We start from the raw sequence: 18,099 nt of genomic DNA, 5'->3' as shown, positions 1-18,099 counted from the left end.
GCTGAAAAAAGGTTTCACAAATCACAAACTGTGCTTTAAAGAATCTATATTCTCTGTAGAGTAATTCAATCCAGATTTGACCAGTTTTACTATTGTGGTTTTTATACAGGACCTAATCTGAAATGATTGACATGCGAAAAAAGCAGCAAAACTTCCCTTTTCTGTATTTTCATAAATCAAATAAAAGTTTTACAAATCATAGAGTGTTTAAAATAATCTACTCCCTCTGTAGAATAATTTGATCCATATTTGAACTCTCTAACTATTGTGGTTTTCATATAGAAGTAGTCTAATGTGATCTACATGCGAAAAAAGCCACAAAATGGCACTTTTTTTTGCATATTCACAAATCAAATAAAGATTTAATAAATCGTTATGTTTTAAAGAATGTGTAACCTTTGTTTAGAAATTCCGTTCAGATTTGACCAGTTTTACTATTTTGGGTTTCATACAGGACCACTGTCTACATGCCAATGAAATGGCACTTTATGCGTATCCATTTAATTCGCGAATCGGAAGCTGTGAATCATGAGCCAAATTCAACGGCGTCATTTGCCCTCGGTGCTGCACGAAATGGTCCGGGACACATATCATTGTTGCAAGATATCCACATCCCATTGCGGGGGAATTAAAAAAAACTCCCCCTGTCCCTTAGGGGGCTCCGTACCAATAGTCCGTACTTAAAAAAAAAAATAAAATACCACGTGACAGTTAATATGGCCGCAAGCGACAGACGTAAAGACAGTTGTAAGTTGAAATTGTAAACGTTTGTTAGAATTGTTTGAAGTGAGTTGTTCTGGTTTCTCTTGGGGACTACACGCGTGTTTTTAAGCACAGTTTGTGGGACTGTGGGTGGAGCGGAAGACTTAACAGTTAGCAACTACCCAGTCGAGCTCTCCAGCTAACGTACACTAGCTTCCGTTTGTTATTGGTCGGTTTAAACCACATTTGTATACAATGAACCACACTTGCTGACCGGCTTGAACTCAAGTTAATTTGATGTATTTTTAAATTTTTTTTTAGATTTTTTTTTGGACCTTGGTATATTATGTTATGTGCCACTGTTCTCACAAAGCCTGAAAAGGGAGTGCAATGCTTCATTGGGGTGAGGACGACCCTGCTTAGTGATATTTATTTGAAATAACTCATATTATGTAGTCCTTCCTGAACGTCGGCAGTAGTTTGCTACTTAATGGAAACATTATTATTTATAGTCATTAATTTGCTGGTAAATGTGGAACTACTTTTTCTGTTTTCAGTAACATATCCCCATAACGCACTGGTTTGGGGGGCATTTTTTGTGCTTCTTCTGTCAGGCGAGGACAGCATATTGGAGCCACTGAGTTTTCCAGAGCAAGCAGTTGAAAGCTCCAGCACTCCCAGTCTCCAATGTCCCAGTTCTGAGCTGCTTGTCTGCCTGTTCTGTTCTGAGTCTGTACCTTTGCTGCAGAAAGACATTCTCTTTAAACATCTGCTACTGGGACACAAGCTGGTCATTGCGGATGTCAAACTCATCGCGGACCTCCCAAGGTATGAAATGTAATCTATATCTAAAGGAGTGTAAAAGACAGAACATACAGGGGCAGAACCAAATGCGTCAAAATGTACATTATTTTCATAGTTAACCAACAATGTTGGCTGTTCTGCCTCTTTCAAGACAATAGGTTATTGATGAAAACAGTATTTTCTCAACTTGATAATTAAAAATTGACAACGATGATTGGGAACTTCACCACAGCCCAGATGTGGGTGGTCAGATGCAGGCTGCATCGTAGGGCTTCCTGTTGATGCTAATGGTAACGCTTGTCATATAACACGGCGCAGCAACACACTGCTGATGTGTTTTGAGTGTAGCTCAATCATTTATGTAACCTTGCTTTTAGGTTTAAGAGCATTTCTACTGAATAAAAGTTATCTGCTCCACATCCTGGTGTTCAGATTAACACACATATTAAAAATACTGATTCTATTAAAAGTTAATCATGTATCAGTTTGTTGAAACCTATGGCTTTATTATTTGGGAATGACCAATCGGGTTTTATTAGTTTTCTCATTAATCAGGGTGTATTTTGATGCACAGTCATCCCACAAAGTCAGGATGATTGTAAAAGTGAAGTGTTTTACATTTGTTATCATGATTGAGTCAGGATATTCTGACATAAGAATCTGACTGGTGAGTAAAAGCATTTCACTCCCCTTCACATCCAGCTGCTGTGTTGCTTTTCTGGTAAGTTTTCTGTTCTCCAACAGATATATGCTGTACTGGAAGGGCAGATTCCTGGAGCAACAGGTCACAGATTTCTGCAGTGTGATTAAGACCAACTCCACTGGCCCAGCTGGTGAGTGAAGTCACAGTTGAGTAAACTGTGCCAGTGTCTGAGCTTGAGAGGAACTCTGATCATACAGACAGATTACAATCAGAATACAGCCCAGATGGCAGCGACCGTTCCAACTCCTGTATGTTACTTCGCACATTGGAGTTGGATAAATGCAATTTCTGTCTGCTTGCAATATAATGTTGTAATGCTTGATTGACAATAAAGTTTGCTTTGACTTTGAATTTCATTGGTTTAGGCAATCATATTGTGATCATTCTAGAAATTAGCTCATGAAAACTGGAATTGTATACAGATAACCTTTAGTTATTATATATTATAACAAGCTGTATCCATGTTAGTGAGGCCCTAAACAATGTAAATAAGTTAATTATTTTACTCATCCACTTACAACAAGTTGTTGATCCTACAGAAAAACAAGAACACTACTTCCTGCTGTGTGACATCCTTCCAGAGGACAGAACTCTCAGAGAAAAACTCCAGCAGAAACGACTGGTAAGGACCTAAATGTTAAATCCAACATTAACGAAGAAACCTTTTCCATTTCTACAGCATGGATCACAGACAAACATTTCGTTTGTGTCATCATGAAAACAGCTTTCACTGTAATTCTGAAAGGGATCAGTTTTATAAAACAGTGAACACACATCTTCAGTGAAAGTTCTCTTTATAAATCCCGGACCACCTGAAAATGTGTGCTTTTGGATTAGTCCTACAATGGCTTATCATTATATTTTCACAACATGCCAACGACCTTGAAGATGCCAATTATTTGTAGTTGTCGGGCAAACCAACAAAAACAGAAACCTTGAGCATGTAAAACTGTTCACCTCCTCCAAAGTAAACCAGCTAGTTTCTCAGCTGGTCTCTATAAACACATCACATCTAGTGACTTTAGACTTTTTCACATTCTTCCAAGCAAATCTGCTCCAGCTCCTTCAAGTTGGATAGGTTCTGCTGATGTGTGGCAATGTTTAGCTCATGCCACAAATTCGAAATTGGTAATTGGTGGCATTAGATCTTAATATGGGCCTCATGGCAAGGGGGGTGAAGAGTGTGACAACATATACTGTAGATGAACTTTTTTTTTTTTTTAAAGATGAAGATGTGTGAGGGAAGTTGACTGGAAAGGAGGTGTGTGTGGCAGTTACTGTGGTGTCTCCAGTCACTATGTCTTGGTGCACACAAGTTACCTAACTTTACATTACATGGTGATATGTGTGCAGCACTATTAATAATGATTTACTCAGTTAGCCTTGTTAGCATGATTTGAGTGAAAGGGACTCAGTGTATTTAAAGTTAAGTATGAGTAAAGATAGATCTCCTGGAATTCTGCTACATCCTGCATTATTGTGTGTTTTAACACGCTTCACATCAGACTCTAAATGTTATTCCGTTCTCTTACCACATGCAGCTGATAGATACTAAGTGGAATTTGCTTTGTGGTTTGAGTTGGCTTCCATGTTTTAGAAATGGAAAATTGCTTATGGAATAGTTATGGCTTACGTGTGCTGTCTGAATGTTTATTATAAAGTGGATTAGTAAGGTATGGTATGAAACAAACAAATGTATGAGAGACTCTCGCATAAATTTTCTACCATCTGGCCTAATTTTACCATCTCACCATATTTGCTCTCTTCCAGCGTTCCTCTGCGTATTTGTCTCTTTACACATTCTCCCCTAAAATTACTTATTTTTTCTTTCTTTTGTAACTGAGGGCAAAAAAAATTTAATTTTGTGCATACACAATGGTTATTAATGAGACCCCTGGATTATACAGGAGGAGGTGCTTGAACAGCAGCAGGTGGAGAGAGATGACTGCAGCTTCCATCGTCTCTGCATGTTCTGCAATGAGGAGTTCACTGGAAACAGGTAGCCTATGTTCAAAGTTCACTGAACCAAGAAGTCTTATGATGAATTAGAACCAGCACTTCAGTTAAATCCATGTTGAAAACTTAGAATTTAAGGATATTTGAGGTGTCTCTGTGAGTCTAAAGAGAAACAGATTTGGAATGTGTCATGGCCTCAGGACACGGATGCAGTTTCAGATCAAGAGTGTTCATTGACAACAGGCAGGTTTAGGATATCCACACAGAGCAAACAACAGGGCTGTGAAACACCTGAAGCACTCTCCTCGATAACTATGGTGGAGAGGAGTGCAGCTATGAAAAATAATCTAAATCAAAACCTCTCCACTCTAGGAGGAAAACAAAGGGCTATTAAATATAACAAAATAAACTCTCTCACTCTCCTGATGAGGTGGACATAAACAAAGAAGCTCTCTTGGAAAACAGAGGCAATATAACTCTTAACATTAAACTTAAAACACACCTTTAACTGCGGCGCAAAAGATTTCTAAAATAAAACACAAAATCGCTCCACTAACGGAGGTTTCTATGAAACATCAACAAATAAAAATCTCTCCAAAAACGAGGAACAGGCTCACTGCTGGCTGTGGATACTGTGGACAAAACGCTCGTAGTGAAGCTCATGACAAGAAACACACACTGGCACAAGACAAGGGAGATGCAGACTATTTGACCATATGAGGAACCAAGGGGAACAGGTGGAAACACTTTGGAATCAAGGAAGACAATCAGACGCTTGACACAGGAGGAAGGGCAAGGTACCTGAAATGAGTGGGAAGTTAAGGATTTCAAAATAAAACAGGAAATGACGAGACAAGAATCAAACCTAAATCGTGACAGAATGGCCAGTTTAGACCGCTCACTGTGTCATAAGATCATTCTTTAATTGAAAGAAAAAAGAAATCACACATAGCTTCTTTTATTGACCTGTTAAGAGTATGTATGTGTTTATTCTTTAACATTTTACTCAAATGATTTTTTTTATTAGACATCAACAAGTTAAAAACAATTTGAAATTTATCCAAAGGTTGATTTTTAAAAATCAACAGTGAATACAGCGCTCTGTCCGGTCTGTGTATATGACGGCCAACTGATTTTCCTTTTGATATTGGAAAAACAAAATCGTTTATTAATTTCCTGATAAATAAACCAATAATAAAAGGAGAAACGGGAAACAACTTGTTTTTCCTTTTTTATTTTATTTTCAAAATGTTTTCCGACAGCATGTTTCAAGATGAAAACTTGGTATTGGAAAAAGACGAGAAAATTTAGATTTTTCAATATACATGCTCTGTGACTTATTTGGTTGTGACCCGGAAGCTGTTCGTAAAATGCGAGAAAATAAATGTTGCCTCACCTGTCGCGCAAATTTAATTTGGATGAAACAATGGCGTTTGCTGATTTTTATCAGAGAAAAAGGAACTAATGGAATGACGTGTTGTGATATTTCCACCGCTTTATGTGATCAATTTGGAGCGTTACGGTGGGGTTTTTCTGAGAGAAATGTAAGGAAGTGGTGCGCTGAGCAGGGACTGACAGATGGAAAGGTCTGCATATATTGTCCACTGACACGTCGCTGCCATTCAGTATAACCCGTTTTCCTCCTCGAAAGAGAACAAAACTTTCCCCAAGTTTACAAACATTCCTATAACTGTGAGGACATCTCTTCCACTACTCTGCACCATATTACACTGCAGCCATTTTAACTATTACTCACTTGACCTTTCCCCAAGACAAACATTATCCATTCCTCAGCACGATTGAGCAACTTTCCATTGATGTGCTGCGTGGGGACCTAATGTGTGGGGACAGGATCGCTTCCGGGTCACAACCAAAAAAGTCACTTACCATGAATAAATACTGGCAATCAAAATTTTCCCGTCTTTTTCCAATCCCGAGCTTTCATCTTGAAACATCTTGTCGGAAAACAAATAACAGCTCGTTTTTTGTTTTTCGTTTTGAAAATAAAAACCGAGTCGTTTCTCCTTTTCTTATAGGGAAACGGATTTTTGTTTTTTCAATATCAAAAGGAAAATCAGTTGGCCGTCATATACACGGACCCTGTCCCCTGCAGATTTGTTTGTATATTTTTAAAAATGGCTCATATTGTAGTATTATTGGAATGTCATGTTTTCTCAGGTCATCTATGCTGAACCACATGGCCAAAGAACATTCTTTCAACATCGGATTGCCAGACAACATTGTCTACTGCAACGAGTTCCTGGACACACTGCAGAACAAACTGGACAAGTAAGATCTGACATCTGTGCAGCATCGTGTCAAACTAAAACACTACACTGCTTGTTGATTGTTTTCTAAAAAAAAAAAAAGTTAATTCTGGTCAAAATGCAGCATATTCAAAATGTGTAAATAATTCAGCATAATAATTAAATAATTAAGCATATTCAAATGTGTAAATAATTCAAGATTTGAATAATACAACTACAAATGATTAGATTATGATTCAGCTGTTGGCAGTTTGATGCATCTCAGATTCTGTATTATTAAATTACTTTATGAATTCACAAATCACATGTAATGACGACCTAACTGGGCTTTAGTTTGGGTGTAGAGTGTAGATAAAGCCATTTATTTTGTAGAGGGAGCTTAGTCTTGGGGGTACAGGTTTTTTTCAACCAATGAGAGAAACCAGACTTTCTCAACAAGTCCATAGATCATTAGCTTTGAAAATAACCACATATTTGGTTATTTTCTTTGCTCTCAAACTGAGACAGCAACATTGATACTGCCTATGTAACCCATTTAGACCTAAGGCTTTGTATGAAACAGCCTTCTAACTCTTGAAACATTGAAAACTGGCATTTGGGTATTTCTCAGCCTCTGAAGAAACTAGAAATAGGAAATTAAAACAATTTAAGTGGTTACACCCTCTGACTTTACCATCATCATCTTGAGATCTTTTAAAAACAGCGTGTGTTTTGAAATGTTGATGTGAAGTGTGTGTGTAGGCTTGAAAGGTATAATGATACATATGTTGCTCCAGGTCACAGTGGGTTTATTTTGACTACATTTGAGTTAAAAAACAGCCTTATTCTAGCTGAGTTATCTTTAGAATTTATTTGAGTCACTAAGGGCGGAGTCACTGTGTGACTCACTGTATCTTAAACTTAACAGTTTTGTTTTGATTCCTGATTTTTTTAAAATGTACATGTAATGTTTTCTTGTCACTGATTTCCATCAGTCTGCAGTGTTTGTACTGTGAGAAAATTTTTCGAGATAAAACTACGCTGAAGGATCACATGAGGAAGAAAGCTCACAGACGAATCAGTGCCAGCAACCCTGAATACGACCGCTTTTACATCATCAACTACCTGGTAAAAAGAAAAAAAACTGCCCTTGTCTTAAGTAAATCAGGACAAATGTTTTGTTTCAGTAAATCTTGGAAATGGCTCAAAAAGCTTTTGGGATGGTTTCCCTCTTTAATGTTTTAATTCTTTCTATGCCCATTTCCCGACGTCCTCTTTAAATGTCTGTGACATGCTTCAGTGAAAATAAGAAAGGGACAGTACAGCAGCTCCTTTTTCAGCCGTTAATGTCCACGTTTATTCACGTTGATAATTGTATAGCATAGAGTGACCCTCTCCTCTCCTCCTCAGGGTCTGCCTCTTTGGAGATCTGTTTTAAATTGCTCCAAAGACTGTTGATATTGGCGCATACAGTAGATAGCCTGAGAGCTCAGACCACACGCCAAACTGGCATAAATACTGACAAAACTACTTCGCTTGCAATATTTTTCTCACATAATTAGATTTCCTTAATCTCCAGTTCAGTGGTTCCTTCCCTCTAGAACTTTAGATGCATATAAACATGCAGGTAAGTAACAGATCTTTTTAATACATATAGAATAATGCAGGCTTTCGTAAATGTGCAGTTGTCTGTCAAACTTTTCATATGTAAAATATGACGAGCTTAAAACGTTTGCAGAGATGTTGAATGGACAGTGGTTCCAATTTTCTGAAGACATCCTCCTTTTCCTACATCTTGTCCTTTACTTAATTGTTATTTATTATAGGAGGTATTTTTCATCATTGAGTCGATTCTCTTGTCAGGAATTGGGAAAAACCTGGGAGGATGTTCAGAATGAAGATGACCGTGAGATGGTTGATGATGAGTAAGTATCCTCAGCTACGGAGGTCACAACGCTTTGATCTAAAGCCAAAACAGTCAAGTGATACAAATTTCTGATGTGCACCTGACTGTTTCAGTTTAATTCAACTATGTGAAGAAGACGAGATTTAAAAGTGACCCAATGTCTCAACACTTGTGATATCTTCTCTTAAAGAACCTTGTGTTGTCATATATGGTGTAAATTGTTCAGTCTGAATGGCTCCCTTTCACCTCCCAGCTGAATAAAATCTGTTTTCCACAGTGACTGGTCAGACTGGCAAGCTCATCCAGTGTCTGCTGTGTGTCTGTTCTGTGATTATCAGTCAGAGACGATGGATCAGATCTATACACATATGAAGGTAAACACAGTAGTTTATATCTACAAGAACCTGTTATCCTGTATGTATTTTCATATACAGAGGAGCTTAAAAGGGAAGTTCGTTTTTTTTTTTTAAACCTTTGAGCCAGAGTACATGTATGAGGAGCCCCTGGAAAGGAGGATGCAGAAGCAGAGAGGAAGTGAGCTGTGCTACTGCAGCAGCACGCGTCAATGACGTCATCCCACTAAATGCGTGTGTCGAAAGCCCCCCAATAGCCCCCAATAACAACAACACAGCAGCTCTGAACTAACCGTGCAATAGTACACGTTCATTCATTCATTCGTCTTCAAGTATTGGTGAAATAAAGACAGATAATGCCTTATTTAGAGGCTGCATTGTCTATGCTCCATTCACTCCCGTTATGTGGCTATACGCGGATCTCGAGTGATCTAAATAGCATCCGAAGGACGCCAACTTTGACCAAACTGTTATCGAACAGTAGATAAACGTATTTTATGCTAGAAATAAGGTCCAGGTTTAAAAGAAAACGAACTTCCCCTCTAACATCTGTATTGAACACAGCTGTAAGTTGTAAATGTAAAAGGAACAGTTTGTTCACACTGACAGTAGAGGGAGTGACAAGATACTGAGATCACTTTGGGGCCACCTGAGGGACAGATTGTTTTTTTTGCCCCTCACTATTAAACACCAAAGAAGAGCGAAACTATCTCTCTATTTTGCATTAATTTTGCATTTTTGGATGCATAATGATCTCATGTGCCATGTGTCATGTGCTCCCGCAGGTCTGATGCAATTTTATTTTTTATCTTTTCTTTTGTTTGTTTGTAGGATGCCCATGGATTTGATCTCCAAAACTTGAAGACAGAACTCCGTAAGTAAACCAGAGTGAAAATGCCTGTTCATGAGCACAAAGCTGTATGTTGTGGAATATTCCATCGATTAATCGAGTAATCTGTTAAGTAATACTTTTGCCTCATTAATGTGTTTCATGAAGGGTTTCCCAAGCACTTTCTTACACTACACAGTGCAGTCAATTTACACTTTCAACCTTCGTTTAACCAGGAAAAAAAATTAAAAATTTAAAAAAATCTCTTCAGAGAATGTTCTGGCTAGGATAGGCAGCAGCTCAGGTTAGGATAACAAGCCTCCTGATTGATTGGCTGCTTTCTGCTGAGATGCTGCAACATTGATATTGTGCTAAGCTAATTCGGTTTCACAATGGGTACACTGTACAGTATGTTCTCTTTTCTTTTGTTTAAAATGGTCCCAAACTTTAGACATTTGTCTTTTTCTTTGATTTTGCTCTTCGTTGATTTCTCTGGTTTCCTTTATTGCGCCATCAAACGCAGCATGTACACATGTTGTGTGACAATAACAACTGTCCAAATGAAACACGGTGACCACTGAGCAGAAAAAAAGTAGTGGGAGTGCGGATGAGCTGAATGGGGATAGCTGACCATGCTTAAAAAAAAAAGAAAAGCTGAAAATAGTTTAAAAAACAGTTGCTGAAGGAGAAGAATACTGTTGATATTTTGAATTTTATTTGTCAGCTCTTTGTTAGTAACATTGGCTGAAAGAGAACAAATCTTCCTACATCTTAAGTATACTTAGCAGCATTCTCACAATTATGTGACACATGAAGGATTTGTTTATAATCGTGTTATTCAAGTTACTCGAGGAATCGTTTCAGCTCCATCTGAAAATAGAAAAGGCACAATAAAGGAAATGAAAAACAAATGGTTAGAAAGAGGAGTTAATGTTTGTGACCAAACAGTAAGAAATTAGCAGAAGGATTTTGAAACTACATACAGAAAAGCCAAACTTAAACCAAACAGAAGAAAACAAGGTTATACGGTTATGAGGCCGAACAGAGGCCGGCTAACAAGAAATTTTTCACAAATGATATGTGAAGGAGGCTATGGACTAGTGACCCTTCCAGGGTGTACCCTGATGACAGCTGGAATAGGCTTCACACCCCCGTCCCTGAATAGGATGATAGGAAATGGGTATAGAAAATGGACAATAGAAGTGTACTCCGTAGTAAATGTGTAGTAGTAAGTAGTGCAAGTAGTAAAGTGATAATGTAAATGTTAAGCATAGAATGTACCGTGTTCTACCTTAGACCTCAAGTTCTACCAACAAGTCAAGCTGGTTAACTTCATCAGGCGACAGATCCACCAGAGCCGCTGCTATGGCTGCCGGCAGAAGTTTGACTGTCGAGCTGACATCCTGCATCACATCGTGGCTGAGGGCCACGTGATGCAACTGCCAGAGATGTCAACCTGGGACCAACCACAGTAAGTCATACACATGAATCCCGCCTTATCTTTTGTCTTTACATTGGTGTTTGATTGACCAGTGTAGCGTTTTTACTATTGAATTAATTTAATATTTAATAACCTTCGTTTGGGGCACCACCTCCTGTTCAATTTTGGGAGGAAACAGAATCAGGAGTTAGCAATCTCACGGTTTGCTACTTTGAGAGTTCTCGTTTGAATTGACCGCAATTACCTCAACAAACATTCAACAGACTAGTTACTAAACGGGTTATTTATTGAACATTAAACAGAAACCTTAAAGTTGCGCTCAGAACATGGAGTAATAACGACTTAATGGTACCTGAAGTTAACATCTGGTTTTAAAAGATGATTCATGACTTAGTGTAAAGACAAGAGAATAGAGAAATATGTGAAAACTAATTCTAATTCTAGTCCTAATTCTTATCACAGTACGTTACAGTGGATAAATTAGTTACGGTGGATAAATGAAGGGTTATTTTAAATTCAACATTTACTTAGACACCAACCACAGATCCCTTTCGAAGCCGGCAAACATCGGATCTTACTTTGAGTTGTGGCGTCAGAGAGGCGTCCCACTTGTCAGACAGCTTTCTTTCTCCAGTTGTCTGAAAAGCGAAGCCCCAAGCGTTTATTTCTCTGGTCTCACTCCTTTGGGCAAAATGGGTGTCTCGTTGGAACGCTGAAACGACTCTTGTGACGCAGGTAAGATGCTGGTGAAGACTCGAGTCTCTCATGTCTCTCTTGTCTGAAGATGCCTGGAGTTTGAGGCTGAGTGGTGTCGGACCAGCAGTCGATTAAAGGAACCAAAAAAAAAGTGTGGTGGTAAGATTGCCACGTTTCATGTAGGTGACCTGGGTTCAAATCCCCTGCATGAAAGGTACTACCTCAAGTAGGAGTCCTTAGGCAATACCCACTTACCCTACCCGCCTAACTGTAAGTCGCTTTGGATAGAAGCGTCTGCCAAATGCATGCGGTCTACAAAGACTGAGTGACACTTTGCAGCGGATACGAAGCGAACACATAAAGCACGAGAAACAAAAGACAGTGCCAAGCAAAGACAAAAACCTAAACTTTGATAATTTTCTTCTGAATTTTCATTCAGTCTGTCACGTATAATTTCTTTGTAAGTAAGTGTAAAATTCAATTAAATTAAATTAAATTGTATTTATATTGCGCCAGATTACAACAATTGTCATCTCAAGGCACTTAAATAATATAGTCCAATTCAAGCCAATTGGAATTCAATTCATTGTAATCATAATCCAATTAATTCATATAGAGCCAATTCAAAAAATAATATCCTAGCTAAGGAAACCAACAGATTGCACCGAAACTTGTCTTCAGTCCAATCTCCCGTCCTGAGCATGCCTGAGGCGACTGTGGAAAGGAACGACTCCCTTTTAACAGGAAGAAACCTCTGTCAGAACCAGACTCAGGAAGAGTGGCCATCCGCCTCGACCAGCTGGTGTTTGAGAAGACGGAAAAGAGGGAAAAGGGGGGGGGGGGGGGGGAACACCATAACACCATTCAAAGGATACCTGTTGGAACAGGGAAACACAGTTAATAACCACAATAATGTCACATGTACATAAAAAGCGTAAGCCAAAAAGCAAGAGCATTGTTCCAGAGTTTTTACTAGTGAGGGCGGAGTGTTGCTCGCAACTCTCAGCCAATGATATGTCTGCAACCCGATATTTACGATTCTGGGCGTATTGACTGGCTTTTTAATCTAAGTTACAACTTTACCAAGTTAAAGATTAATCTCTTTATTATTTTATCCCAACACACATGCAAAGAGTTCTGAAACCAGCACATAATACAATGATCTAAACCAGGCATGAAATAACATATAGTATAAAGGAAATATTGAGAGACAGTATCCATATGATAAGATAACTTTTGATGACAGTGAGTTTCTAATCGGTTCCGGGTCGGAGTCGGTGATGACATACACGTGTAATTTAAACAGACTGTTATCCAGTGGGTTTGGACCACTGGATTATTGTAAAACACAGTTTTACAGTTTACCGGAGTATCTGATTACAGAATGATCTTTGCTTAACGGTTTGGTACCACTGAGCTCTAGATGGCACGGTGACTCCATAGAAAAACAACTGATGTTATCACATATTTCCTTTCTTGGCGTACCGCGTACAACATTGTGAAAAGTCTTAAAATGAAGCTTGAGAAGTCTGAAAATTTTAATCCATTTATACCAAGGTATGAAATGCTTAATGTGGTACTAATAATCCGGTTTTGATAGGGACTCTGAAAGCCAATACACAGAAATCAGGGAGTGTTGGGTCCTTCCCCCATTTTGGGCATTCCTGAGTTCGCTACACCAGGCTTTCTATTTATGTTCCTGTACTGATAGTTGAATAGCCAATGGGAGAACATCAACTGTGGACTCATTAATGATGCATGAGTCTTCTGGGTTTGAAAAATGTATTATTAAAACATGTCTCACATTCAAAGTGATGTTGTTTCTGGTTAAGAGATGTGAAGCTGATAAAAGTCTGAAAACAAACATAAAAGATCCACCCTAAGTACATTTGTAATTACACTCTTTGCAGGTACTATTTCCCCACATACGAGAATGATGCTCTCCTGTGTACACTATCTGACAGCACTGAAGATGAAAGTGATGAGAGCGAGGACATCCCAGTTATAGCAGAGGACATGTCCAGCGTCAGAACACTAAAACAGACCAGCGTCCTCAAACAGCTGCTGAAGAACAGAGGATCCTGCAGCTAAAATGATGGATGGATAGATTTTCTTTCTTTCTTTTGAATGATTATTACTGTCATCATCAGACTTGATGTCCTTTGTGAACCTGGTAACATAGCAGCATATTTTACATGAACATAATCTCTGAGGGGAAAAAATATGATGCACAGTTAAAAGCCACCGACCAGAATATTTGAGTTGTACTCACCTGCAAATTAGATTTTCAATCAGCTACTTGTTTCTGTTCAAGTAATAAAGCGGAGCCTAAATATAGAGAGAATACAAGCTGACATTCCTGGCAGGTCATTATTTTCTAAATATACAGACCATTACCATTTGAAATAATTAATGAAATCAGGGTCTTATAGTAATGATGTATTAAATCACCAATTTCTAGCTAGTGGTGTAACTCTGTTATTCTTCAGTGTGATAGAAACTTGAGCGTGATCACTGATAGTGATGGGGTGGATTTTGGTGTCTGAAATATCCCTCATCAAGGAACTGCTAACTAAGAAATAATCTATTCTTGAATATGAGTGGTGTACCGGTGAGAAGAAGGTGTATTCTCTAAGAGTGGGGTGGTGGGAGTGCCAAGCATCACAAAGACCAAAATCATTCATATACCGTTTAACAATATTTGTGAACTGCCAGTTCTGCTGACTTCCTGAAGTACTGAGTCTGTCCACTCCTGAGTCAGAAACCATGTTAAAGTCCCCTCCTATGATGAGTGTGTTATCTGAGTGATCAGAGAGTGAAGTGAAAAAAGAGTGAAAAAATGTGGGGTCATCAACATTTGGGCCATATATATTAACAATGCATAAATTCATATTTTGAATAGATAAATTAACTATTAGAAATCTACCCTCTGGATCTATAACTGTGTTGTTTACCATGAAATTTACTCTACTTACGCTACTTATCAGAATGGCTACACTTCTTTGTCTGGAGTTGTAACAGGTTGAGTACACATGAGGAAACTGTGCTGGTGAGAACATCAGCTGCTGTCTTTGATAACTTTATCTCCTGTAATAAGACAATGTCTGCCTGTAGATCCTTCAATTTATTGGAGATTTTTAATCTCTTCTCCCTGGACCCAGCTCCATGCACATTGCATGAAATAAACCTTAGTGTGGACATGCTCAGACTAATGCAGTGAGTGCTGGATGCTTGCTAAAAGCATCCTGTGCGTATGTGTCCATATTTGCTTGCATGAACATGGGATTGATTGTGCTTCTGTTCGTGAGTGTGTGCGCCATTTGCTACAATGTGTATGTGCACTGTCAATGCTGTGTAAGCGTGGTATTTGATTGCGTGTGCTGCTCAAATCTCTATCTATGCCGTGCATGTTGGCATGACGTGTTAAGGTGGAAACGCAGCATGTTGGGGAAGAAAAACAGAAGAGAAAAACAGTGCAAAAGAGTGGAAGTGTGAGACAGAAAAAAAGCCCAAAACAAACCCAAAAAAAAAACAAATGTGACCTGCATAACCTTCCATGCTGTTGAGACTGGCAGTGAGCTATCTGTTTTGCCTTGACAAATAACTGTGAATTGGATAGACTATTTCAGAGTTACTTATATACCATCTACAGTGATATGATTTATACAAGTTAAATTCAGATCACCTGGGGTTTAGAAGAGCCAAGGAGTGGTTTCCTGGTTGCGGTACAGCTGCCTGTTGATGAATAACTTTTCCACTGCGATGACAGCTTGGGAGCCTCCTTCCATGAACTTTCTCCGGATGGGGAACAGAACCCTGCGTCTTTCCAGGATTTCTTTGTGAAACTGGTCGTTGACGCTGAAGTCCGTTCCTCTCAGTTCCCTGCCGTGGCCCCTCACCTGAACTTTCTGTTGGTAGTGTTCAAACTTGGCTACAATCGGTCTCGGTCAGCGGGCATCAGGCCTCTTCCCTCCCAGGCGGTGGACTCGGTGAAAAGTGATGTTCTTCACTGCATCTCCCGGAAGTTTTGGCTGATTTTGGATAAAGTTTTTTATTGTGAGTTCAGGATCCTCGTCTGCCTGCTCCGGGATTCCAGAAAACACCAGGTTGTCCGTCATACTGCGAGCCTGGAGATCAATAATTGATTCTTTCATTCTCTTGTTTTCATCAGAGATCCGTCTCATTCCTTCGGTGAGTGATTTCACCGATCCTCTATGGGGCTTGATATGTGTGGGGACAGTCTTTAAAGCAACAACCGGATATGGCAAGCCTATCCGACTGGGGATGTGATGAAGCAAGATTAGGAGTGGAAAATCTTTTGGATTCTTCTTCCACCTAATGCAGAGAGTTGTTGGGAGTTGACCAAATGTGGGTGCACCAAGGCATGTACTGGAAGGTGTAAGTGCTTCAGATATGGACTCATTTGCACATGTCTGTGTAGTTGCCCCTGCTAGACCCTATGTGTGTATTATTTTTGCCAGGGTTACTCCCCCTTGGCTACCTGTGTTTTCTGGTGTAGACCTATATGCCTCGGCTCCACATTGCTACATCAGTGTGTCTTCAGTTTTAACAGTGATTCATATTTTTAGTTAGTTACTTTAGTATTGTTTTCCACTGGCTAATTACCGGTGAGAGATATTTTTAGTTGAGGAGTTACTTTGTAATGTCATTACCTCTACCTTTTATTAGTGAGAGATATTTTCAGCTTGTCATGGTTCCACAGCTGTGTCAGTCAGAACTGCTGTTGCCTCTGGATCTGCCTATATTACCATTCAGTACTAATTTCTCAATTATTTTTCTGAGCGCTGTCCATTCAGCACCACAGCTGTGCTATTTTACTAATCTTCCTTTTTGTTTTCCCATGCCTTAGTTTTTATTTGACAACGTAACTGTGTTTGTTTAGGCCTAAAAACAAACAAACAGAAGAACTCTCTGGTGACTGTTACCTTGTTGTGGAAAGGGAGCTTATGTACTTCACTGAACCCTGAGAGCTATGCTGTTTGGAGGCAACTCCTGCAGTTTTACCACATTGGACAGGTCAAGGGTGAGGAGTTAGACAAAACACAGTCAAAAAACACTCTTGGCCTTTTTAGGAACTCAAATTAACATGAGAAAATATATTATTTAAAGATCCAGGTGGCAATCTCAAGGAATAGCTGCCAACTTGAAATTGAAAGTGGCTGAGACAATTTTCTTGTCAAGTGACTCACGGAGACTGCTCATGCCAATTTTCATGCTTGTATCACCAAAATGCACGATTATGTGACTTATCTGCTCCACTACAAATGCTTAAAGAAAAAATAAATAAACTATGAGGAATTATTTCTCAGATACTTCCATTTCCCTGCTCTGAAGTTCAGGCTCTGAGTTGGAACTGATTGAGGCTCAGTTTCTTCAGCGTTGAACTGGACCAAGTTGTTAAAACAGTCTATCCACAATAAAGATGGATCCTGTTTAGTGAGTTAATACATTAACTAATGGCCTGAGGAGAGTGGGGAGATTGGGGAATAAATAAAGTTAAGTTTTGCATTATTACTATTTGCTGTGATGGACTGGCGACCTGTCCAGGATGTACCCCGCCTTTCGCCCGGGCGGGATAGGCTCCAGCCCCTCCTACGACCCGACCGACAGATTGACGGATGGATGGATGGATTATTACTATTTGTTGTTTGATGGTTTGATTAAAATAGTCATGGTGTAATGTATATATAATGGAAATGGATGGATGGATTATTACTATTGTTTGATGGTTTGATTAAAATAGTCATGGTGTAATGTATATATAATAGTCTTTTGGATAGCGTGTAAAACAATTTTTGTACTAAAAGAGTCATGACTGTAAATACACCGCTTACTTTTATGGTTTTGGTCATGGTTGTAAGGAACTCCTAGATGTTTTAAATGTGATGTGAAACATGAAAAGCTAGTAAAAGTCAGAGCTCTGCTAACGTTGGGATTTTGTGGTCTTCTATTGGTTGTACAGCTCAGTGGACATCGTCATCCTCTTTTAAGTAAGGTACATTTCCACTGGTTATACCCTACACAGACATCCAAACATGTGCTCCAAAGAAGTGAAAAGGTGATAAAATGTCCCCTTTAAATGTAAGGAGTAAATTGATCAGAAACCATGAGTCTGAATGTATAAAATATCCGTTCCTGTTATCAGAGGGCATGACTATGTGACAGGGTTTATAGTCACATGTCTGCTCAGGGCGCAAGTGATTAAATGGTAAATGGACTGTTCTTATACAGTGATTTTCTGGTCTAGTTGATCACTCATGATGCTTTTACAGAGCAAGCTGCATTCACCTATTCTCACTCATACAGCACAGGCTACACAGTGCTTCTTTATCCGAATCACAAACATGCACACACCGATCAGAGGAAATGTTGGGTTCAGCGTTTTGCCCTCTAACATGTGGTCCAAGGAAGCTGGAAATTAAACTGCTGACCTTTCAGACGC

At 39.1% G+C, this 18,099-nt stretch overlaps 1 protein-coding gene across 2 annotated transcripts; it reads left to right on the top strand.

Annotated features, from left to right (window-relative positions):
- The first annotated feature begins 702 nt into the window (after nt 1-702).
- Nucleotides 703-17,585, top strand: znf277 (zinc finger protein 277). 2 transcript variants are annotated; one of them, XM_072386495.1, is made up of 12 exons: nt 703-747; nt 1,317-1,530; nt 2,251-2,339; nt 2,749-2,831; nt 4,117-4,208; nt 6,344-6,454; nt 7,407-7,539; nt 8,275-8,336; nt 8,595-8,691; nt 9,502-9,544; nt 10,796-10,970; nt 13,547-17,585. In XM_072386495.1, exons 1-12 carry the CDS (start codon nt 717-719, stop codon nt 13,725-13,727), a joined length of 1,311 nt encoding a protein of 436 aa, XP_072242596.1. In that variant the 5' UTR covers nt 703-716; the 3' UTR covers nt 13,728-17,585. The 2 variants fall into 2 exon arrangements, with proteins under 2 accessions (XP_072242596.1, XP_072242597.1); XM_072386496.1 differs by lacking the exon at nt 703-747 and adding an exon at nt 1,078-1,105.
- The last annotated feature ends 514 nt before the right edge of the window (nt 17,586-18,099 follow it).

Source organism: Leuresthes tenuis, unplaced genomic scaffold (genome assembly GCF_036924035.1).
Source record: "Leuresthes tenuis unplaced genomic scaffold, fLeuTen1.0.hap1 SCAF_5, whole genome shotgun sequence".
NCBI lineage: Eukaryota > Metazoa > Chordata > Actinopteri > Atheriniformes > Atherinopsidae > Leuresthes > Leuresthes tenuis.
Note: the sequence above shows the minus strand (reverse complement) of the source record. Positions and strands in the feature narration are given on the sequence as shown.